This window comes from Populus trichocarpa, chromosome 6 (genome assembly GCF_000002775.5).
Source record: "Populus trichocarpa isolate Nisqually-1 chromosome 6, P.trichocarpa_v4.1, whole genome shotgun sequence".
NCBI classification, from domain to species: Eukaryota; Viridiplantae; Streptophyta; class Magnoliopsida; order Malpighiales; family Salicaceae; genus Populus; species Populus trichocarpa.
This window is the reverse complement of record NC_037290.2, coordinates 23,993,445-24,016,906: the sequence shown is the minus strand read 5'-3', so window position 1 is coordinate 24,016,906 and position 23,462 is coordinate 23,993,445. Positions and strand designations below refer to the sequence as shown.

The 23,462-nt window shown below is 36.6% G+C and overlaps 4 protein-coding genes and 1 non-coding gene across 7 annotated transcripts; 3 read left to right on the top strand and 2 right to left on the bottom strand.

The window, feature by feature from the left end:
* Positions 1-1,271: 1,271 nt before the first annotated feature.
* Positions 1,272-6,476, top strand: LOC7470741 (protein unc-13 homolog). Its single transcript, XM_002309506.4, has 5 exons — positions 1,272-1,865; positions 2,507-3,373; positions 3,816-4,271; positions 4,788-4,977; positions 5,063-6,476. The coding sequence occupies exons 1-5, from the start codon at positions 1,323-1,325 to the stop codon at positions 5,989-5,991; spliced, it is 2,985 nt and encodes a 994-aa protein (XP_002309542.3). The 5' UTR covers positions 1,272-1,322; the 3' UTR covers positions 5,992-6,476.
* Positions 6,477-6,818: 342 nt separating this feature from the next.
* On the bottom strand, positions 6,819-9,921 carry LOC18100661 (uncharacterized). The gene is made up of 6 exons (XR_008059561.1): positions 9,252-9,921; positions 9,057-9,166; positions 8,872-8,955; positions 8,364-8,436; positions 8,202-8,258; positions 6,819-7,442 (listed from the first exon to the last, which is right to left on the bottom strand). It is a non-coding gene; the product is annotated as an uncharacterized LOC18100661 (transcript).
* A 2,547-nt stretch (positions 9,922-12,468) lies between these two features.
* Positions 12,469-13,466, bottom strand: LOC7462299 (uncharacterized). Its single transcript, XM_002308563.4, has one exon. The coding sequence runs from the start codon at positions 13,368-13,370 to the stop codon at positions 12,645-12,647; it is 726 nt and encodes a 241-aa protein (XP_002308599.1). The 5' UTR covers positions 13,371-13,466; the 3' UTR covers positions 12,469-12,644.
* An 899-nt stretch (positions 13,467-14,365) lies between these two features.
* On the top strand, positions 14,366-18,001 carry LOC7462298 (uncharacterized). Of its 2 annotated transcripts, XM_024603147.2 has the most exons (9): positions 14,413-14,482; positions 14,872-15,063; positions 15,774-15,834; positions 15,957-15,993; positions 16,354-16,431; positions 16,550-16,622; positions 17,012-17,051; positions 17,487-17,579; positions 17,778-18,001. In XM_024603147.2, the coding sequence occupies exons 1-8, from the start codon at positions 14,441-14,443 to the stop codon at positions 17,534-17,536; spliced, it is 573 nt and encodes a 190-aa protein (XP_024458915.1). In that variant the 5' UTR covers positions 14,413-14,440; the 3' UTR covers positions 17,537-17,579; positions 17,778-18,001. The 2 variants fall into 2 exon arrangements, with proteins under 2 accessions (XP_002309541.1, XP_024458915.1); XM_002309505.4 differs by having other exon boundaries at positions 14,366-14,482; positions 17,487-18,001.
* A 1,880-nt stretch (positions 18,002-19,881) lies between these two features.
* On the top strand, positions 19,882-22,559 carry LOC7470739 (protein NONRESPONDING TO OXYLIPINS 2, mitochondrial). 2 transcript variants are annotated; one of them, XM_002309504.4, is made up of 3 exons: positions 19,882-20,138; positions 20,360-20,540; positions 22,252-22,559. In XM_002309504.4, the coding sequence occupies exons 1-2, from the start codon at positions 20,008-20,010 to the stop codon at positions 20,508-20,510; spliced, it is 282 nt and encodes a 93-aa protein (XP_002309540.1). In that variant the 5' UTR covers positions 19,882-20,007; the 3' UTR covers positions 20,511-20,540; positions 22,252-22,559. The 2 variants fall into 2 exon arrangements, with proteins under 2 accessions (XP_002309540.1, XP_006382046.1); XM_006381984.3 differs by having other exon boundaries at positions 19,883-20,138; positions 20,360-20,478.
* Positions 22,560-23,462: the final 903 nt, after the last annotated feature.

Sequence of the window (23,462 nt, the reverse complement as noted above, 5' to 3'; positions counted from 1 at the left end):
TGAAGTAAAGAAACAAAATAAAAAAATTCAAATTTTTTCAAAAGCGCTTTTGAAATGCAAAAACAAACAGAATTTTACGAAACTCAATTAAAAAAGCATGTAAAAACTCCTTCTCAAAAATTACGTTTCAATCTTAATTTTTTAGTGGACCCCGCAATACAAAACGCAGTTTGGTTTGTTACCAAACGCCTTGCTGCGTTTTCAGATCGTTTTGATGTGCTGATATCAAAAATAATTTTTAAAAAATAAAAAAACTTTATTTTAATATATTTTTAAATAAAAAATACTTTAAACCACCGTCACTGCCACAATCTCATTCAAATTCATGCTCTAGTCTCAAAATTAATCAAAATGTTTTCCATGTCATTAAAATTAAGAGATGGGAATATCTAAGACAAGATGTACTAGCAGTCGATGGAGGAGTTGGAGATTAAGAGGGTATTTGGCAATGTGGTAGTAGTTGCTTTTCAAATAATTTTTTGTGCCGAAATGCATGCCAGTGATTTTTTTATTTTTTAAAAATTATTTTTAACATCAGCACATCAAAACGATCCAAAACGTACAAACCATATTAAATTTTTTTAAAAAAATTAAATTAAATTTTTTGAAAACACGGTTTGCACCGCGTTCCAAAATATGTTCTAATGCTTCTACATATTATCATTATCACACCACACAGCTACTACTCTTAAAGCATCATTCAATTTGCCTTCACAACTTTGAACATTACAAGAATGTATTCCCCTTGACCAACATGTCAACTCCCTCTTCTTCTTCTTTGTGTGTAATAGTGATTTAGTTGTTAGATTTTAGTATTTGTTCGTGCAATAAGTTAGTTATCAACGAGAGTAAAACTAAATCAATTTAAAATAATATTATTTTTTATTTTATTTATAAAACCGGGTCTTCATTAGACTAACAGGGTCGCAGGTTATCTCACAGACTGACCAGGTCATTTCAATTTTCAAGATTGATTTTGTTTTAAACCTTACCTGGAACAGGACCGGGTCGGTCGAGTCTTGAGCCAAACTGCAGGCTGCCGTGTAACATCAGTGTTTAAAATATAAATTATTTTTAAGCAAGGCAAATGGTCCCATGTAGGTGAGGCATACAGTAAAACACTGCACCATATCAGTCGCGCAACAGCACTTTTTTTTTTTTTTTTTTAAAAAAAACTAAAATAAAAAAAACCAAACAAATAAATGCTTTTTCCATTTCTTACTCTTTTTTTTTTTTAATTGTATACGCTATAATAGTGGTAGTTTGTATATGAAGGGTCTCTCTCTCTCCCTCTCTCGAGAAAAAAAAAAAAAGAAGAAAAAATGGCTTCTCTCTTTAGAGACCTCTCATTAGGCCACTCGAAGAGAGAGTCACCACCGCTAAAACCACCGCTAAAACTACAGCAATTATCCATAATGCCCTCTAAACCAACTATCACCACCACTGATCTCGACTCGCCACTGGGTCAACTCGACACACAACTCACCGATCCCGACCTCCGATCCACCGCTTACGAGATCTTCGTCGCCGCTTGCCGTACTTCCTCGGGAAAGCCCTTAACCTACACCCCCAACCCGTCCAATTCTGACTCAACCACGAACCACTCGAACCACTCCCCTAACTCGCCTGCTTTACAACGCTCACTCACCTCTGCTGCTGCTAGCAAGATGAAGAAAGCTTTAGGGCTGAAGTCTCCTGGTTCGGGCTCTAAGAAGAGTCCCGGGTCGGGTTCGAGTTCTGGGTCGGGTCAGGGGAAGGCGAGGAGAGCTTTGACTGTTGGTGAGTTGATGCGGGCTCAAATGCGGGTCAGTGAGACTGTGGATTCTAGGATTAGAAGGGCTTTACTGAGGATTGCTGCTGGTCAGGTTGGCTTTATTTTATTTTGTTCAATCTTGATTTTCCTTTGATGGGTTTTTTCTGTTGTTTTTTTTTTTTTTTAAGTTTGATTTGGTGAAGTTTGATGCTTTGTTGGATAAATAATGTGGATCATGATTGGTTTTATGGTAAAGGGAAAAACTCTAAGCTCAAAACTATGGTTAGTTAAAAAATGAGAATTAATAATGTAGTTTTATTGTGATTTTTTTTTAACTAAAAAGAAAGGTAAGTTTTTCCCTTTTCTTTTATATATTTCTGCTGTTAATTTTTGAAAGTTTGGAGCTGAAGAGTTCTAGAATGTTTCAGTTGTCAATGTGCTACAATGGGATTATATGTCTAGAACAATAAAGATATTTTCTTTTCTTTGTATTGTTTTTCTGAATTTAATACTTTGATCGATATGAATTATTATCCAAGCGTGGTTTCCTTTGCTCATGGTGTGTATTTTATCTTTATTATTGTTAAAGCTGAAATACCATTTTACTAATTGCTGTAAACTCTTGGATAGTTATGCATTTGATCGCCTCTTTCTTTTATGCTTGTCTGTTGAGTCTTTTTATAGTTTGCTCAGCTGAGGTAGCACTCTCACGTTCATGGCTGTTTTGGACCCCTATTAATGTGCCTGTTACAGGTTGGAAGGCGAATTGAGTCAGTTGTTCTTCCGCTGGAGCTACTGCAGCAGCTCAAGCTTTCGGATTTTACTGATCAACAAGAATATGAAGTGTGGCAGAAGAGAACCATGAAAGTTCTTGAGGCTGGACTACTTCTGCATCCTCATGTGCCACTTGATAAGTCAAATCCTACTTCACAGCGGCTGCGGCAAATTATTCAAGGAGCTATGGATAGGCCTATAGAGACTGGAAAGAACAATGAGTCTATGCAAGTGCTTCGCAGTGCTGTTATGTCCTTAGCTAGTAGATCTGACGGGTCACTCTCAGAGATATGCCACTGGGCTGATGGGATTCCATTGAACCTTCGACTCTATGAAATGCTTTTACAAGCCTGCTTTGATGTTAATGATGAAACATCTGTAATTGATGAAATTGATGAACTTATGGAACACATAAAGAAGACTTGGACAATCCTTGGAATGAATCAAATGCTCCACAATCTTTGCTTCACATGGGTTTTATTTCACCGCTTTGTTGCAACTGGTCAAGCAGAAACGGATCTGCTGGATGCAGCTGATGGTCAGCTAGCAGAAGTTGCGAGAGATGCAAAGACAACGAAGGATCCACAATACTCCAAGATTTTGAGTTCTACATTGAGTTCAATTTTGGGATGGGCTGAGAAAAGGCTTCTTGCATATCACGACACTTTTGACAGCGGGAATGTTGAGACCATGCAGGGAATTGTTTCTCTGGGGGTGTCGGCAGCCAAGATCTTGGTTGAGGATATATCTAATGAGTATCGCAGAAAGAGAAAAGGTGAAGTGGATGTGGTTCGTGCCAGGATTGACACATATATCAGATCCTCACTGCGCACTGCTTTTGCTCAAGTAAGTCTTTGCAACCTATTCGATAGATTCAAGAGCCATAATTCTTCTCGCTGTCGTTGCTCTTATTTATAGTATGAGAACACTTGTTATTTCTATGCTTCATGAACCTATAGGAATGGGATTCAGAATGCAGTACAAGCTAAAGTGTTGCATGCTTTTCCGAGATGAGTGGATGCAATATTTCTTATATGTTTTACATGTATATAAGCAATGGTTATTCAAATAGGGTTAAGATAGCTGTCAAGAGGTCAACATAGTGCTACCTGTGATTAGCTCAGTTCAAGCTCAGATTAAGTGCAACCTTATAAATAAAACCAAGCTTCTAGTAATTTTTTGACTTTTGGCAAGCTGCTTTATGAACATTCTAATTGTATTGAGAGAGAGAGAGAGAGACCATTTTTTTTTGGCTGATTAGATGACTGTTTGATTTGGCATAAAATAGAGAATGGAGAAAGCAGACTCAAGCCGGAGAGCATCCAAAAACCAGCCAAATCCTCTTCCTGTTCTTGCCATCCTTGCAAAGGATGTTGGTGAGTTGGCAGTTAACGAGAAGCAAGTATTTAGTCCGATACTGAAAAGATGGCATCCTTTCTCAGCTGGTGTTGCTGTGGCCACGCTTCATGCTTGCTATGGAAATGAGATAAAACAATTCATATCTGGTATAACAGAATTAACACCAGATGCCGTACAAGTGCTTAGAGCTGCAGATAAGCTGGAGAAAGATCTTGTGCAGATTGCTGTAGAAGATTCAGTGGACAGCGATGATGGTGGGAAGGCAATAATCCGTGAAATGCCTCCTTATGAAGCTGAAGCTGCAATTGCTGATCTGGTAAAAGCATGGATCAAAGCAAGACTAGACAGGCTCAAGGAATGGGTCGACAGGAATTTGCAACAAGAGGTACTTGCTCTTTATTTTTAACTTGTTTGTACTGCTGTTTCTGTCTGGATTTTGCTATCATTACATCCACCACTGCACAACTTGTCAGATTTATTCTATTGAATTTGGTAGCTATGGCAACATTGACATGTTTCAGTTACTATTGGCTATCACAATGTTACAAGACTTCTTAAAAGTTAAATCCGTTATGTGATTGCAATCTTGTTCTGTAAAAAGAGCTGACCTCTGAAGGAGACATACCTCGAGGAGGCTAGAGTTGAATGTTGGCTATACTGCAACCAGATAGTGTATGATTGGACAGTTTGGCCATTGATGTGGTTCTGTTATGACATTTATGATAGTTTGCAAACTTGAGATAGATTTTGCAAGCGTTTTCCTATCCATTCATGCTATCATATGCACTGATCTGTTGAATTTCTCAGTAACTGTCACAGTCTTGATTGTCCTTTCTTTTCTTGATGCATTTTCATTTGTTTTTACCTTACCCTGAGTTAACCAGCTTGCTGCAATGTGTAGGTCTGGAATCCGCAGGCAAATCAAGAAGGATATGCTCCCTCTGCTGTTGAAGTTTTGCGGATTATTGATGAAACTTTGGATGCATATTTTCAGCTGCCAATACCAATGCATCCCGTGCTGCTACCTGATTTGATGACTGGCCTTGACAGATGTCTTCAGTATTATGCAACTAAGGCAAAATCTGGCTGCGGTAAATGTTTGCAAAGCTCAAATAATGTGCATGGCTTCATGTTTTTGAGTTTCTAACAACTGAAATCATTCAATCTGATATGTAGGATCACGGAATACATATGTTCCAACTATGCCAGCATTGACCAGATGTACTATGGAATCAAAGTTTGCATGGAAGAAGAAAGAGAAGTCAGCAAACACTCAAAAGAGGAATTCTCAGGTTGCAACAATGAATGGGGACAATTCTTTTGGAGTTCCTCAGTTATGTGTTCGTATAAATACTTTGCACAGAATCCGATCAGAGTTGGATGTTTTAGAGAAGAGAATAATAACCCATTTGAGGAACTCAGAATCTGCACACGCAGAAGACTTTTCAAATGGTTTGGCAAAGAAGTTTGAATTGACACCAGCTGCTTGTATAGAAGGAGTTCAAGCACTCAGCGAGGCAGTTGCTTACAAACTCGTTTTCCATGACTTGAGTCATGTTTTCTGGGATGGTTTGTATGTTGGAGAGCCATCATCTTCTAGGATTGAACCTTTTATCCAGGAGGTTGAGCGGAATTTGCTGATCATTTCAAACATTATACATGAAAGAGTTCGTCCACGTGTTGTTACTGACATAATGAGAGCTTCCTTTGATGGATTTTTGCTTGTTCTGCTTGCGGGAGGCCCTTCTCGTGCTTTCATGCGTCAGGACTCTCAGATAATAGAGGATGATTTCAAATCCCTTAAAGATCTATTTTGGGCCAACGGGGATGGCCTGCCTACTGAGTTGATAGATAAGTTTTCAACTACAGTCAGAAGTATCCTTCCCCTTTTCCGAACAGATACAGAGAGTCTCATTGAGCGTTACAGACGCGTGACGTTGGAGACATATGGCTCTTCTGCCAGGTCTAAACTTCCGTTACCTCCAACTTCAGGACAGTGGAATCCTACTGACCCAAACACACTTCTTCGTATGTTGTGTTATCGGAACGATGAAGCAGCATCGAGGTATCTTAAGAAGACTTACAATTTGCCCAAGAAACTGTAATACACTGAAGTGCTGCACACGGTAACAAGGCTGGTTCTACTTGTCTGCAGCCAAGATGAACCAAGCAAAATACTGCCTATGGCATGCTTGGATAAGCTGGGCCACCTTAGGAAGCTGCAGTAAACTTGTATAGTACACTGAAAGTGCCTCTGGCTCTTTACCAGGACCAGCAATCCCGAGTGAAGAAAATTGATAGGGCATGAGTCTTGCCATTGCCAAGCTTGTTTGTTGACTAAAGTGGTAGAAGATCCAACATTATTTATTTGATTATATTCACAGCTCTCCAGATTTCTGTCTATTCCCTACTGCATATTTTTTGTACCTTTCCGAGGTTCTTTTTTCTTTTCTCGATAAATTCCATGCTAGTGAGATGTATTTGTTTATTAAATGGTGCAGGCCTGGTATAGCATCATCATGTTGATTGTAGTGCTTGTATTTTTTTTTTCTATTAGCTTTGTATTATAAAGGCAGCCTTCTCTTGATTATTTGATTTGTTTCCCTGTTTCTGTTTGTTCTCCCCCTCTGATTCTTTCCTTTATATGGGACTCGTCTATATGTCAACTCTAACTGCGCATCCCAGCCTCCTTGATCCTCCAATTGGCTGGCCCTCATGACCCCCACTTGTTTTCTGCAGTGTAAGCTTCAGAAGTCACTTAAAACGGTCCCAATTGAGCGCTCGCAAGTTTTTACACTTGAAAAAGGGAATGTGGTAATGCTGAGCATGTGACCGCATGCATTTGTTCAGACCGAGAAGGAACGCCAATATGTCGAGACGAGTAACACAAAAACTACAGCAGAATTGAATCCTTGAATAGTAGCAGGAAAAATTAGGTTTAAACATAAGGTCATTAACATTTCTTTGAATACACCAATATACAACAAAAGCTGAGAGTTTTCCATAACAGCCCATCATTGATACAACTCAGATGAAAATTTCAATAGCAAAATGTGTTATCATCTAGGCATGGTATATATTTTCTGCTAACCAGAGACTTGTGGTGTAGTTCTACAACAACGTCAAACATGATTGTAACAAGATGTGATTCGATAACTGCAGACTCCTCTAAGCAATACTTCTAGCAAGTAGAGGAGCAGTGGTTTCTCTTGTGAAACATTGGCTATGCAGAACTTTAAACAAACATGTACATGCATGTAGCGAATCCCAAATTCACCATCAACATTTCTTCAATATGATGGTGATCATGTGGCTTGAATGCCTGGTCACCAGGGAGTGCATTAATAGCTTCAAGAACGTAAAAAACAAAGCATCATTGTTCCTCTAAGATGGCACGCCCAAGAGTTGTGGCAAGAGCCAGCCTAACAGAGTTTAGTGCCTCAGCTGGCAACTCAGCGGCGACAAAGCTTGGACGAACACTTGCCATGGACAATTCTTGCAGTTTATTCAACAAAATATTCGTTTGAGAGACATTTTCCCAGCAGAGCAGTGTCAACTACAACAAAGAATCATCAACTAGCAATTAGACTGGCAAGCATGACTGCTTAAATAATCATGCACATTAAAGCTAGATATTTTGTTTATTCATGCATTAGTTGTCAAAACAATAGCTTCCGGGTCAAATTTGAGGGCTCCTCCCCAATATTTAGTTGTAAAACCTCCTAGCTGAATTGCAGCCCAATCCAACTATCGGATTGAATGTTATACCCACTATCATAATGCTGCGTTTTTTACCAAACTATCCTGCATCAAAATTGCTGAGGCAGGTTATAGAGTTATCTGGTCAATTGGCGGAGATTAAGGAGAAAACTTTGGAGGATCGTAAGAAGAGTGATCGTGGATCCATAATTAGTTTTAAGAACCCTTCAAAGGTATGATTACAGGAGACAACCTCTTGATCAGGATATACAAGAGAAATTCAACAGCAGGAAAATGATGTTGAAGCTGAATTTTTTTTATGATTCTAGATCCTTTATGGATGAGAATCAACCATCAAAATTCAATGAAGATGAGGAGGATGATGTTGAATGAGAATATTACGATACATAAATATCAGTATGTGACAACCCTAAGTATACAAATAATGTTCATGTTTGTCAAATGGTATCAAAAGCCAACAATTTAAAATTTCAAATGGTATCAAAAGCCAACAATTTAAAATTTCATTTTAAACCTGCATGTATATATTAATGGTTGCTGAAAAATAAGTTCAATGGTATGTACATACTCAATCAATCATTGAGTTCTTACCAACCTCTCTATAGCCAAGTTGATCTAGTTGATGAGATCCATGCATGAGCAAATGTTTCACCTACAAGAGAAAAACATTTAGTTCTGCATTAAAACATCTGTCTCTTCATCACTATAAGATGCACTATACCAATCAACAAACAGAGGGAAAGACTGGACACTTTACCACAATCTCTAGCCAACCAACTGCTAGTGTCAGACGATATCACCTCCCAATATTTAGGATCATCCTCGATGGCCTGCATAAAGCAATCATAGAAGGTCCCACATTCATAAGAGAAAAAGGAAAGAGTTCACAAAGATCTTGACCCAGCATATAAAACATGTCATAAAAGTTGAACAAAATATCAATCTAAGAATTGATTCCCTATAACATGTCCAGCCAAATTTCATTACATATTAACATTTTAAGCTGGAAAAGCTTGCCAAACATCCAACATTCCCATAGGTAGCAGACATAAATTGATCACGGACGATAAAAGTTTATATACTAACAGGATTACATTTAGCGACATTGCCTGCCACTTTTTCCATCAATGACATTGCAAAAACACATATACAAAGCACAAGTTTAACATTATGCTAGCAATTTCACCACAAACTTAGCTAAGCAAAGAAAAAAATTAGGGCATTAAATAGAACTTTAATAAAATATATCCAGAATATAATCAAACCTGTAAGGTAACTAGTTTCCCTTGAAACTCCACAAGTTTCGAATGAACAGTCAGCTGATCACCTGATAATAGACTATCATAATCCTGGCACAACCAGCAGCAATAAGAGCAGAAAAAATAACAAAAGGGTTCAATCAAATACAACCCCAAAAAATCAAATGAAACAGAGCATAAATGATCATTACCGCCAACCAATCGACAAGGCGTCCGGTAACCAGCTCTGACATAATTTGTCTACATAAAACATTTCCATCAACTCCCATGCTGCCTTTAAACTCGTTGGTTCCTCAAATTTCTACAGAAAATGATTCACTTAATTAAACAATCAACCGCTAACTCTAAGCTACCAAAACAAACCAACTGAGCCAAAGAAAATTCACCTTCAAAACTTCTTTAGGGTCTTCAATTAAAGAACTATCATTTGACTTTGGATTCCCAAGTAGTGCATTTATGTCCTTGCTATACTCCATTACATACTCCCACCTAAAGAAATTAATTTACCACATTTTTAATAAATAAATAAAAATTCTCAGAGAAAAAAGAATTCAAAACTTGCCAGTCAAGGTCATATGGAGAGGGACTTGATTGTAATTTAGAAAAACTCGAAACTGCATTCTTGCGGCTTTGAAGGAGCGCGAAAGGCGCGACGGAGCCGTAGGCAATGCGGCGCCAATGCTCGGCGTCTCTGACATCGGCTGCTCCGCTGCCCTGATCCAATTCCACAATATTTTCCCAAAATTATCCATCCGAGTCGGAGTCGGAATCGGAAGGTAGATTACGGAGTAACGAGATGCGGAGATTGTTTCCTCGTGCCCAGGAGATTGAGACGCGAGAGATTGGAGGTTTTAGGCCGTGGTGAAGCGGGTACACCACGGAAATTTCGGTGTCTGGCACGAATGGGACTAAAGCGCCACCGCTGGCGAAAGTGGTGGAGTCCGCCGCGACGCCAGGCATTTCGACGGAGAAGGGTCTTTTTATGGAGAAGTAACGGTCTAGGGTTCTAAAGAGGTTTCGGAAGGAAAGCAGGACTCAGAGACTGTTAATTGACCGTTTTGATGGTTCTCATGTATAATGAAAACGCAGCGTTTTCATTTCTAACCGTATTTTTTTCTATACCCATTCTCAATTGAGTACGAAACCTATATATTTTACCAATTGAGTCCTAAAATAATACCCACATTTTTCAATACTACCCTTTCGGTTTTTTTTGTTAATATTCCCGTTTAATGCGTGCGTGTATATATCAAAGAAAAATTGATAAAAAAAAATTAATTAACATTTAAGAAAAGGGCTTGATTAAGAATATTTATAACTAAATTGATAAATTTTATAGGTTTGTGAGCTGGTTGAAAATGAATATATAAGTTAAAGCATTTTTCCTTCGAGTAATTCACTCCCTGTGGAGCTGCAGGTTATTAAAATAAATTATAAAAATCATTTTGAGGTATCATAAAATTATATAATTAATGGCATAAGAGATAGAAAATTTGATAAAATTAAGCCCCTCTGTGTATAAGAAAATATTACGAAAATCCACTTTTATACCCAAAAACATCCTTAACTACTATTATATAAATAAAAAAATAAATAAAAAACTTGTTAAATTAAACAATAAAATTAATGGGCATAATTTATTGTTTTAGTAGATAAATAACCGAGATATCTTTCCGAGTTAGACTCTAAACCACATAAGAAATCTATGTTTTTATAGCTTAAAAAAGTAAGAAAAAAAAATGCACGGCACATTGAAAGGCTGATCATGGCTGTTATTGAAAGGTGGGCTCAAGCCCTAGGTTACAAAGAGCACATTTTAGGGATTGATATCCCACATATATATCGTCAAGTTCTAATGGCAATATCAAGATTAAATATGTTAGCTTGCTAGTCAGTCCGTCAGCACCGCAGCAAGCCATATGATAAATGTGTCTCAGTCGAACATGACATGCCATGGCCTATCAAACAGCTTCTGATCACGTCGTGCATGGATTGCAAGATGAGAATCAGATTCGAGCCCAACCTTTTTTGAATCCTTCATCCAACCAAGCTACCGTTAAAACCATCAAGGATACGCCATAATTAACTCAGCCTTTAGGACTGAAACAGGAGCCGATACAAAGAGCAGAGATATGGTGGAAGGCACCACCAGTACTGTTATATATTTCGAAACCGTCCTAGTGCTGGAAAGGACCAACCAATACAGTACAAAACTTGTAGTCTGTTGATCAGTCTTTCACTAATGACATGTCCTGGTTACTGGCCATGATTTGAAGCTTTATTGCCTCAATGCAATGTTTTCTGTTGGAAGTGAGATCATCAAGCTCCCATCCATGGCACCCTTTTTGCCACAATGACACACACACACGATTTGTCTCTAAAAATATCTGTCAGAAGACTAGCTACTACTAGTCCATATAATATGACAAAAACTCCAGAGTTTCAGCAACTCCGTTCACAAAAAACCCTTTTCTGCACTCCTCGATCGCAATAAAGGGCATGTCCGTCTGTCTCCCTAAGAGCCCAGCAATCTTGACATTTTCCTAAGCAACGCCAATTATTAATTTTGTTCAAAGCATCTACCTCAAAACAGCCTACCTGAACAGACAGAATTTTAGCAAGATAAAAGTCTGTAGGAGAAGTTTACCAAAACTTTCAGCTGGGATTAATCCACTTGACAATCTCAGTTTAAAGATGTCAACACCTCCAAATGCATTCGAAAATCAAACTCTAAACAAATTAAATTTGTTGGATACTGATCTATTCAATGAGAAATACATCAACCCATCAATAGGTTTAACCCTTTTATCTATCCCTTCTATTCAATTTAGTAGCTATATATATAATGTTTAGACAATGCTTTCTAGGGACATTGCTTTCAAACTAGTAACTGGTATTATCTTTATTAACCCTTTTATCTATCCCTTGTCTACCACTAAAAGCTTTTTCAATTTCCATGGCCTTAACGTAAAGAGTGTCTCTCTTTTATCCCTCGTCTCCTCTTATCTTATTCAATCATCTATTTATCATCTCTGCCATCTCTTTCCTCTTTACTTGGAAGAGGATTAAATATGTATAATAGATGTGCTAGCTAGCTCCTAATTCTGCTGGACCTATTCGGGTGTTGTTCCATGAAGGATTTCTTTCAGTAATCAAAAAGAGCATCCACGAAGGATATATTGAGGAAACAAGAGACAAAGGGTACTAATGATTAGAAACAATAGCCAAGACCCAGAAGGAAAACAAAATCTAGAACCAGCTACCTCTACAATGTACACACATTCAATACAAGATGTTAATTACGACTATCAATATAAGATTTCTCGTAAAACGGAACTTAGAATTAATGAATAATCATCATAATCTAGAAAAAGTCAAGGTCACCGTACGTATCTTATCTTTGCCTTCTTCAATGACTTCCTGAATTATCTCTCAGAGGACTAAAAATGTTTTGGGGGCACTTTGATTCGCCATACGGGGCCCCTATACCATATTATCGATTGATTTTCACATTTTGTATTATTGTAATCTTGATTTCCATGTAGTTAGAGTAAATTAATGGATTAGCATATGTATTGTTGTCCTCTCCTTGACGGTAAAAGGTGGCAGTCAATTTCTTATACTATATTGCATTCAAACAAGTTAAAATGTAGTTATAGAGACAATATTGGTCACAACAACATTAACCTATGATGGTATTTACAAATCGAATGATCTTCCTTTAATGTAGGATCGATGAAGGTAAACCCTAGCTAGCTAATCAATGCCCATGAAGACATTTAGCCGACACAAATACCTACACCATCTTCAGCCATATCATCCTCCCCAACATAAGCTGCCAAATTCAGATACCTTTCTTCATCATTTCTGTCTCTCCACCTTGCTCGACAAATCACACAGCTAGCTGCCCTCCTCCCCTTACTCCTCTTCCACTTCATCAAGCATTCTGCATGAATAACATTCCTGCATGTTCCACAAGCCGCCAGCTTCTCTCCCTTCTCCATCTCTTCAAGACAAATCGGACACTTTGTCCCGTCTTCAACCTCAACACGAGGTCTCAAAACACCATGCCTTGTCTGAAAGAACAACTGATGGAATCTCTCACGAACGCTAAACCCGGCCAGCGCCTCTGGCAAGGTAGGAGTCCCAAGCAGGTGATTAAGCTGGCAAGTCCTAAGATTCCTCCTTCGAAGACATGCATCATCAAGAGAGACGCCCAATACACGAATCAAAACAAATAATATATGCTTGCATGGTGTTGTACGATCAGGGCATGAGCACGTAGGGGTAGCACTTAAGGTCACGGTGTAGACATTCCCTGTGGCACCCAAGATAAAAAAGTTGGCTTCTGATCGATGGAGAAGGCGAAGACGGTGACGGATGGCTCGAACAATGCGGTCTGCCACCGGTTGGCTTGGTTTAAGCCGTAGATGAAGACGGTTGCGGTGGCGGTAGTTGGAGTCAGGTGAGGATGTAGATGAACTATCAGAGCCAACAGATTCCATAAGAGAAATTAAGGGAAGGAAGATATTGGCGGGGTTGCAAATTAAAATGTGAAGGGAGGAAGGTGTTACTGTTTGTTAGGGGTTCAGGGTAATGTAAAGGAATTGTAATCAATATAATGTGGCTAAGATTCCTTGTCTAGATTTGGAGTGCAAGTGAGGGATAGCGGGAGCCTAGGAAGGAAAATAGTGAAAGCCAAGGAATTCCAAACTTTGACTTGCTCATATCGTGTTTCTCCATTTAACCCTCTCTCCCGCCCTCTCAAGGCACGTGATTCATATATATATATATATATATATATATATATATATATATATCTCACCTTCCAAATAAGCCTTAATTATATGCTTCCACTGCGTAAGAATTATTCTGATAAACAAACTCGCTTTTCACTTAAAATAAGATTTGATAGGGTACAATATGTTATATGAACCTCCGAATATATTGATGTTTATCTTTATATTAACTTAGGAGATATATTTTTAAAATTATTTTCAAACAATTTAACTTTTCAAATTTAACTCTAATTAATTAAAAAAATTAAATCAAATTGATTATGATGAAGCTGAGGTTAACCCGATGAGTCAAAATCAAATCAATTTTAGATTGATTTTTTTAATACTTTACCTGGTTTTTTTTTAATATAGGTATTCGAATCAGTTTATACGTACTTCGATTAATTTTATAAATTCTAAAATTAACAATTATATAAATTTTTAATAATTCTAAAATAAAACTCAAACTCACAACCTTTAAAAAATAAATTTAAAATCTAAGTTAAATCTTAAAATTACCCGATCTTTAATAATTGGATACGTGTGCATGAGTGGGAACTTTTTGCATGGCGAATTCATGCCGGTCGATTTTGAAAAAATAAAATGAGATAGGACGACGAGGATTGGTATTTGTCCAAACGCTGCGTTTCAGTACTGGGCCCTACAGGAGTGCAACTGGTTTAAAACGACGTTGTTTAGTCTTATATCAACTTTATTTTAGGTCTGTTTTATCTTCTTCAGTTGGTTTTTTTACCTCTGCACAGCATTCAATCTTTAGCTAGGAGAGTAGGCTAACTATGTGGGGTGTGTCGAAAAACCCATCTCAGCTTTCAAACAAGGTACTTGAAAACCTTTATCCTTCATAGTTTCCTTCCTTCATGTCTCCTCTTTTCAAATTCATGCTGGTTTAGTTTCAAATGCTTGAAAAGTTCATGTCTTCACGTTCTAAAGTTGTTTTCTTTGTAAGCTGAATTGTTCTCTTAGCTTTATCATCTGTAATTAATTATTGTTTTATAGAGCTAATACTCGTTTCTCTCAACTGGGTACCTTCTGCTTTCTTGAAAAAATCAAAATTTTATCAAAATTTGGCTAAATGATGGTGCTACGCTCACTTAAGTGGAAGCTTTTTTTTTTAGCAATTAACTAAATTCAATGGTGTATGATAGGATTGTTTTTTTTTCCTTTATTTTGGTTTGATTAATTGAATTTGCTAAATGTATATAATCAGAAGCAGGAAAAAGGAGGTTTAGCAGAGAGTTTTAGGCCAGAAAACTTCATTCCGGGCCTTATCATTGGTTTCATTTTTGGCTTGTTTTTGGATTTGTCGAACCCTTCAAAAAATCAAACCAAGAAGAAGAATTTTTTGCCTGGAAAGTCCCAGCAGCAAAGTCTGGAAGATGGTGACAAAGAGCTTAAAATGGTTTGTGTTCAAGTATCTATTGCTTTCTCCACTGTATCTGTTAGCTTATTTAAATAATTAATGGATGAAATTCTACTGCAACAGATGGTGTTTTGGTTTAAAGTCAATGCCAAGGAAGGCATTTAGGTGGCTCTACTTTGATTTCTTCAACATATTTAGGAAAATGTAGTTAGTGTTGGCTGAATCTGGTCGCCATTGCTATATGAATGTGGTTTTGAAAGTACTGGCGGCAACAATCACCATCAATGGTTGCATGCCTATTGACCTGGAAGTTGTGGAGTCAAAAGCCATTCAATTTGGTCAATCAAGCTCTTTGCAAATCGTTTTAATGTTTTTTTGTTCCTGCCAATTAATTTGGTCAGTTTAAAGCCATGGTCAAGAATTTGGGATTAAAAATTGATAGTGTTAAAAACAGACTACTTTATGTAGATAGCCTGAACCTGTTTCAAAATAGATTTAGATTGTTGTGAACCATAGCTTCAAGTCTCCAAATGTCAAGCTGATAAACCAGATGCTTGTCTTTTTTGCCTACCATAATGGTGTCCACCGTCCATAGCTTACATTAGTTTATATCTTATTGGTTCAATTTCTGCATGTAGTGGGAAGATGCAATTGATCATATAACTAGTTCTGGTTTATAGATTCAGTTTTTTTAATTTGTTCTGGATGTCAAATAGTTATTTGATGAACTGCGGAATTGCTAATGGCAGGTTTTTGTAGTCAGACAAGACCTGAAGATGGGTGCTGGAAAAATTGCATCTCAGTGTGCACGTAAGACACTTCAATTAAGATTCAGTTTATGAAGTTTTGACTTGTGGCTTTAGAATTCCCTTTGCTCTTTCCTGCAAATTGCTTTATCATTTATCTGATTGAAATGGTTTGTGTACTTGCAGATGCAGCCACTGGCATGTATGCAGAGCTGATTTATAGGTATGCAGGTTGTGATAATGAGGATCTGTGTAACTCTAATAAGTTGAGAGGTTTTTCATGTGTTCTTCCATGTGTATTCTATTATGCTGTTCTAGAGCATATAAGCACTTCTTCACCAAAAGTAGATAAATGAAGGCTTGAATGAACCGTTTAAAGGACTTGAAGAGCTTCAATTAAAATAGTTAATTAATTAGGCTTCATGCCCTTTCAATCCCAAAGGTCACCAAAAATATCTTTTAGGAGTATATAATCATGAAATAACTGCTTTCTGATCAACTCTGGTTAATAGATGCCCCGCCATGTATTTGTATTGACTATCCATTATTATTTGAAGTCACGCTGTTTCTGTATACTTTGCAGCCACCGGATTCTCTTGAGACAATGGGAGCAATCTGGACAGCCCAAAATAGTTGTTACATGCAAGAATCAACAAGAAATGTACGTAGGTGAATTTATTTGAATAATGCAATTGTTTCAGAGTTGCCGAACGTTCATTTATTATGCCAAAAAGCTCTTCGTTGTCTAACTCATGGAGCACCATTTCCCTCCTCATCAGGAACAAGATAAGAGAAGCAGCTGAGAACATTGGCCTTCCAACTTTTGCTGTTGCTGATGCTGGAAGAACACAGGTAAACTTATGCATGACATGGTTTGTGATTAAGATTCATCTTAAAGTAGCCTGGATACAATTAATAATAGCAAAGAAGCAGCAAATAAAACTTACACTTAAGAATTTGATTCTCTTGATCTAGGTAAATTATAGCCTTTATTTATCAAGCTTTGAAGAAATTATACTTGAATTGACACAATTCAAGAACTTGATCTTGCAGCCACATGATTGTTTGATGTAATTTGAGAACAAAGAGCTTGGTTTCTAGTGGTAAACTTGGAAATATGTTTCAACTTTAGTGCATAGTGCTTGTCTCTCTAATATTTTGCAACAAATTTAAGTCTGCGATTTGATTTTGATGGAGTTAACTTGCGTAATTTAACTTCCAAGTCCCTTTGTTTTGCACAGGTTTCAGCTGGGTCGAAGACTGTTCTTGCTGTTGGACCTGGTATGATTTTCTTTTTGCTGCTAAACTTGTTTAGCTGTTACCTTTCTGTCACTTGGTATCGTAGATTTAGTACCTGCATTCTCAACTAATTAAGAGATTCAAATTCCAAAATGTCTTATGTAAGATTTTAAAACAAGTTGCTTTCCTTTCACTTGTTATCATAGACCGACTGCCTATATACTCAAACCAATTGACTAAAAGGATTTCCAAAATTTCTTACAGAAGATTAGATTGTAAAACAAGACCTGTGATCAAGAACTCCCAATCTGAGTTGTTGCTCAATCATTTGACTTTTTTCTTCTTGGTTCTATGAACATCCACCAAAATATAGAAAGAAGAAACATCCAAGTCACAAAATAGCTGACCCTACTTAGTTTGGGCAAAGCTGGTTCCACCCAACAAAATGACAGTGACTATGTTTTTATTCCTGAGCAGGGCCAAAAGAATCAGTTGATTCAGTTACAGGAAAACTGCGGCTCCTCTAATGTCATGGAAATAAAAGAGTGCCTCTCTGGTCAAATCTCTGAGGTGAACTGACCCATTGCCTTTGCAACTAATTCTTTCTCATTTCATATTCTCGAAGGAGAGAATTTTTCCTCGTTGATTGCCTGTGGAAATGTTCAAGGTGGAATTAGACCATGCTGCAAGCAGTTGCCTATTGAGATGTCTTTTTCCAGCCTTTTTCAACAGGAGGAAAAATGCTTATACTAGAATATATTGTTCCAGAAGCAGGTGGTTTCTAGATCGACCGATTGTTTGCTGGGAGAAATTGAGGAATGGAAAGCTGATCTGTTATCTTTTTGTTTCCTTTGTATGTATATAAATGGTAGGTGTAAACTTCATGGCCACCTCTGTACTCCTAATCATTGCAACTGATAACTTTTTGTTAGTCGTTCCCCATTGCTTTATAACCAAATAATCCAGAGTTACCGGGACTTAAACTTACTTCATTGAAAGGAGCTATCTATTCATATTATGCATGAATATGAGCCAATCAACTTTCTACCTTCGGGTAGGTGATAGCAGAGCAATTACTAACACTCTAGGCTGTGTATGCATATAGGAGTGTCTAGTTGTTACGGCAATGGTTCTGCCACCACCAACTCAAGATGCAATGCCGTTGAAGCCGACTTGATGTTTGTAAACAAAGTAGGTGAAGTGGCTGCAGTCCATTATAGCATTTTTAATTGTTTATTTTAAAACATGGATTAAATTTATCTTATTTTAATTTCATTTTGCAGTCCATGTACCATTCTCTGTTTACCTACACCAATTACTTAAAAACTAAAATGTGTGGGGGGGAGAATATTGTGCAACTAGCACTTTTCGGGTAAAACATTGTGGATGACCTTGTTTTTTTAAAAAAAATTTATTTTGATTCTTAAAGTTTTATTTTGAGTGATTTTATGCTGATTGAAGGTTAATTAATTTTGATTTTTTAGACAATGGTGGAATTGAAAGAACAAGGCCAAAATTAAAAGGGCACCAAACATCGATGGCATGCCAAAATATTCAGGAAAGATACACTTTTGTCCTTTAAGTTTAAAAATAACACAAATTACATGATTTTGGTGCCTTAATTTTTTTCAAATTTAATTTTGGTACAAAAGTTTATTTATTTTTAATTTTTTAGTCCCTAATTAAGAGATGAGAGAGAGGTCACCGAATTCCGGTAGCAGGGAGAGAAAAATATTGTTGACACCGATTTAGACCACCAAAAGGACTGGTTTTTATGTCAAATGGTTTTATTTGATGAAGAAATTTTATTTTGTGTTTTTTTACCTTTAAAGTTTTTAAAATATATATATAAGCTCGTGTGGTTTTTTGTTTCGAGTTGATTTCGGTTTTTAGGATGGTTTTTGGTTTTTTTGAGGTCATGAAAAGGTTTATCACGGTTTCTAAGAAGTTTTGAGTCAAAAATAGATTTTTGAATAAAAATACATTAGACTCGATTTTCGACCACCCCAGCAGCCAGAATCTAGACGAATCAAACGATATGTCAAACCTAATAGGGAAATGGGCCAAGTGAGCCTTGATGAAATATGGATAAAAAATAAGGGTTTAGCCACGCGGCCCTTGATGAAATGGGCCAAGCAAGCTGACCTGGCTTGCCAAGCTAACAATGCCTGACTCTTGCTTCTTTTTTTTTTTTTTTTATCTATTTTCTATTTTTTAAAAAATTAATGGATTTTTCTTATATGTTTTTTCTCTCTAAATTTTTAACTTGTCTCTATTTCTATCATCATTTGCTTGAATAAAAAATATTATTTTAATAAATAAATTTAGCAAACATAACTGGATAAATATTCTGATTTGCAAGATTAAATATCTTGATCTACATCTGTTTCTCAATTTTTCTATTTTTATTTTTAGTTATCATTTATGTTTTTTTATTTATTAACATATATAGTTCTCGATTTATTTGACTATATATTTGTATAAAAATTTTTATTTTCACTTAAAGATTTTCTAACTATAAACACATATTAAAAAAACTTGTGTATAAGTTTTTTAAAAAAAATATATAACCTGTGACGAATTGCAAGTTAAGTATCTAGATCTAGTATTTGTTGTTGCATTAACAAGATTTTTTTTTTGTTTTCTATTTTTTTTAATTTTGAGAATAAATGGCAATTTCAGATTACTCTAAAATCACAATATTTTTTTCAATAAAATGCATTAATTTGGATATAAATGATTTGTGGCAAAAAAATATTGAGTGATTGGTGACCCAATAACACCTGGTCATAAAAAAAAATCATTATTTTCCTTAGAAAAATCACAATATTTTCTTGTGAATGCTAAATATGTGAAACGACATGGTTCTCGCTCCTCAGACACAAAGAGACTGAAAAAGAAAACTAAAACCCCACTTTAAACCCCAAAACTGAAATCCCTATTGAATTTCCAAAAACCCTAAACCCAAGTACTCACAACATTTCTTGTCTTCTAAAAAATGGCGTCTCGCTACAGGTCTCTCTCAAAACCAACTTTCTCTCTTCTCAAATCCACCACCAACAAACCCACCCTTCAACCCAAATCCACACCTTCTCTTCTCCCTGCGCGCCCTTCTCTCACATTTTCAAGGTAAGCAATCCCTTTAAAAACACCTTTTCAATTTTGTTCAAGAAGTTCAAATCTTGACTATTGTGCCTTGCAATTTAGGTCTTTTTCTCAAATGGATTTTCTTTAAATCAGCAAGATTTTAAACTGAATGTTGGGGATTGCAATTTAGGTTATTTTCTGAAATGGGCTCTCTATAAATTTGAAAATTTCTTAAATTGTGACAGCTGGGTTTTGAATTTCAGGCCAGTTCCTCAATTGGGTGCTATTCAATCTCTGCTTCCATTTCACTCGGCTGTCTCTTCAGCTAGGCTCACGTCATGCCTCAGCATTGATTCAAGGAGCTCGCGGTCGTTGTCTCAGGGTATGCTCTGCAGTGCGAACCCTGGAGTTTGATATTCTCCGAATGTTTTAGTTTTAGTTTCTGTAAGCAACTTTTTTACTCTACAATTAGTTCATGTCTCTATTTTGAATAGGGTTGCCTGGTTTTGTTTGTTTGTTTGTTTTATCTTATTTTCATTTCTTTTAAAATGTTATTTGGCTTCTGGATTTTGTTATTAACCATACCATTCCAAAGCGAAAAACTCAATAAATGCTATTTCTCTAGTGCGTCAACTGGTAACTCTGCACAATTGGTTGTTTGTAGCTCATCAACCGAGTACATTTTGTGGACGTTTTTTTTTTTTTTGAATTGAGGTTTCCAATTTCATGCAGTAAATGTTACCTCTTGCTGATCTCATGAAAAATTGAAGATCAAATTTTTTTTGTCATAGCAAAGAAATTTCCCAACATATATACGTGATACATTTTGTAAGTATCATTTTTCCATGTCCTTGTAACTCCCCTTTCTTTCTGTGTTGTATATGTAAAGTCCTCGGACAGTGTAGATTTTTTATGCTTGTGATGTTGTGGTGTTAGAGGTTTTCATTAGGCACAACAATATAAGCAAGTTCACCAACAGTACGAGGCATTTGTTGTGGGATAGGGTTGTTTCTTTAACCTCCCTGTGGAGCAAAGCATCCCTGCTGTTGTTGGTGCGAATAAGATTGCAATTCCAATTCCCTTTTCTACTTTTTCTTTCTTCTTGAGGACAATGTCTTATATCCTCCTTGCTGTGTCTATTTATGCTTCCCATGAATTATATTTCCTCTTTTGTCCCCTAAAAAAATTCCCCAAGGGTGTAGCCTGAAAGCATTCTATAGTGTACTTTCCTGTCATTTTTTTCCTTGTGAAAAGATTAAATTTTTCTTGGTGAAACATGAAAGTAAATAGCCATTTGGAATGTCAAGGCCAAAAAGGTTGACAGATTGTGCTTCTTTTCTGAGATAATTTCCTGTCATTTTTTTCTCTCAATGATTTTAGATAGGATTAATATTTTTGTAGTTTAACTTTCCTTAGAAACTATGAAATGATCGCGAGTCTCCATGATTAGTGGCAGAGGCACAAAGAACCAGTAACTTATATTAGGGTCAAAACAAACCATAGGTGTGGTACCTAGATTTTGAGCTATAAGTGTTCCAAGATTGTATTACCAGTTGTCACTATAAGAAGCTTTACATTTCTGTAAAATAGAAATATTGGCATTTTATTTTTAATTTGGAGAATACAGCGTATTGAAGCTTTATCTAGCTCTCTCTTCATATGCTATTTCAAGTATTTCAGTGAAGGTTTAAATTTTAAGTGTTTTTTGTTAAAATAATCAGCACCACCACTGAGCCTTGAGGTTGATAATATTACACTTGAAATTCAAAATTTCCAACCCATGTGCATTCTTAGCTCAAATGGATTTGTTCGACTGTTCAGTCCACGTGTCTCTCTGGTAATTACTATTTCTTTTAGCTCATTGTTAATTATATGTTTACTATTTAGGTATGCTATTCTTCCCATTTTCTAAAAAGTCTCAGTCAACGAAGGATATTATAATGTTGCACAGGTGTGAATTGTCCTGTCCTATGGAATGCAACTACCTCACTCTTTCCATGTTTATTATGATGAATGACTGCATTATAGAATGTTTCTTTGTTAATTGTTGTATGTTGAATGAATTCCATGAGGTTGTTCAACTCACCAACTCTTTAATTAATATGTTTGCCAGTGCTTGCTAATGCTAATAGGTTTGCTTTGCCATTTTATTCAGAACTAGGTCTCAGCGTGCCTCGATAAGGATATGAATTGCAAGAAGATAATAGCTGATGGATTGAAGTCATTGCTTCTTCTGGCTATTTCCTTTTCAATGTCTAAACACTCAATCTGAAGGGGTCATAGGTGCAAGATTTTGAAATTTTTGTTGGATTTCATATCTCTTCTCATGGATTGAAGGCTAATTTGATACGGTTGTTATATTTAAGGAATAAACTTATCTTGCCATTTACTCGTGTTGTAATTTGCTCACTTCCGAATTGTTGATCGTTTTTTCATGAGCATTTCTAGTATTGACCATTTAAATTGCGATCTGTTTCATGCGCTCTTTTATATATATATACTCTCCTCTCTATTTGACGGCAAATTGCATGACCTTACTGAGTTCCGACTTGCAATTTCCAACCTGTTATTGTACTTGTTCTAGCTATCATGGCGAAGGGAAACCCATGCCCATACATGCATGAATAATCTGAAAACCAGACAGTTACTTAGGTGAGTATGTCACTAGCAATACTACCAAGTTCTCAGAGATCCCCTATCCTTATCAATATATTAAGCAACGTGAAATGCACGTGAGAAAGTGGGGAGGTTGATGAGATATTGTCCTAATGTCTCCCATTTCTTTGAAAATAGCCTTGGCCCTGCTGCTTATGTCTCCCTGATATTAAGACACTTGCATGTGGAGCTTTAGCTGGACCTTTCTCTTCCTCACGAAGTCCTTTGTATCTGCTCTTTCCTTTCCTGTTCACTCTCACATGCATGCTACAGAACCATACTTTTATGCGTGCTGCATAACCTTCCCATATGAGAGATTGTTCTCCAAACTTTTTCATCATAGCATAGAACTAAATTTCCAAATTCATTCGCATACATAGTGAGGACTATTTATCTCTCCAGAGTTTCTACCTCTCATATGAGGAAACTCCATATATATCTGAATAATCTTCATTCAAGCATGGTTATTCCTTCACGAATGAATTCTGCTATGACTTGATGAGCACAAATGATGAAAACCACTAAGGATACGTGATGTTTGCACAAATTGGTGAGTTGTTGATTCACATGTTAGGGCAACTGAGGAATACTATATCATGTTAAAAGGCATGCCAAGTCATTGTCAGAAATTGTTATACAAAGGAGACAGACCCTTTAACAATGAACATGAAAACAACCCCCATGCATGGTAGCCCATCTATTCAAAGGTTC

What these genes read in the sequence shown, in the direction of transcription:
- LOC7462299 (XM_002308563.4), bottom strand. Translation starts at nt 13,370, where the DNA reads ATGGAATCTGTTGGCTCTGATAGTTCATCTACATCCTCACCTGACTCC.
- LOC7470739 (XM_002309504.4), top strand. Translation starts at nt 20,008, where the DNA reads ATGGCGTCTCGCTACAGGTCTCTCTCAAAACCAACTTTCTCTCTTCTC. An exon ending in CCTTCTCTCACATTTTCAAG is followed by an intron (nt 20,139 to 20,359) that starts GTAAGCAATCCC and finishes TTTGAATTTCAG; the next exon opens with GCCAGTTCCTCAATTGGGTG.
- LOC7470741 (XM_002309506.4), top strand. Translation starts at nt 1,323, where the DNA reads ATGGCTTCTCTCTTTAGAGACCTCTCATTAGGCCACTCGAAGAGAGAG. An exon ending in TGCGCACTGCTTTTGCTCAA is followed by an intron (nt 3,374 to 3,815) that starts GTAAGTCTTTGC and finishes GGCATAAAATAG; the next exon opens with AGAATGGAGAAAGCAGACTC. An exon ending in TAAGGCAAAATCTGGCTGCG is followed by an intron (nt 4,978 to 5,062) that starts GTAAATGTTTGC and finishes TCTGATATGTAG; the next exon opens with GATCACGGAATACATATGTT.
- LOC7462298 (XM_002309505.4), top strand. Translation starts at nt 14,441, where the DNA reads ATGTGGGGTGTGTCGAAAAACCCATCTCAGCTTTCAAACAAG. An exon ending in CATCTCAGCTTTCAAACAAG is followed by an intron (nt 14,483 to 14,871) that starts GTACTTGAAAAC and finishes GTATATAATCAG; the next exon opens with AAGCAGGAAAAAGGAGGTTT. An exon ending in TATGCAGAGCTGATTTATAG is followed by an intron (nt 15,994 to 16,353) that starts GTATGCAGGTTG and finishes TATACTTTGCAG; the next exon opens with CCACCGGATTCTCTTGAGAC.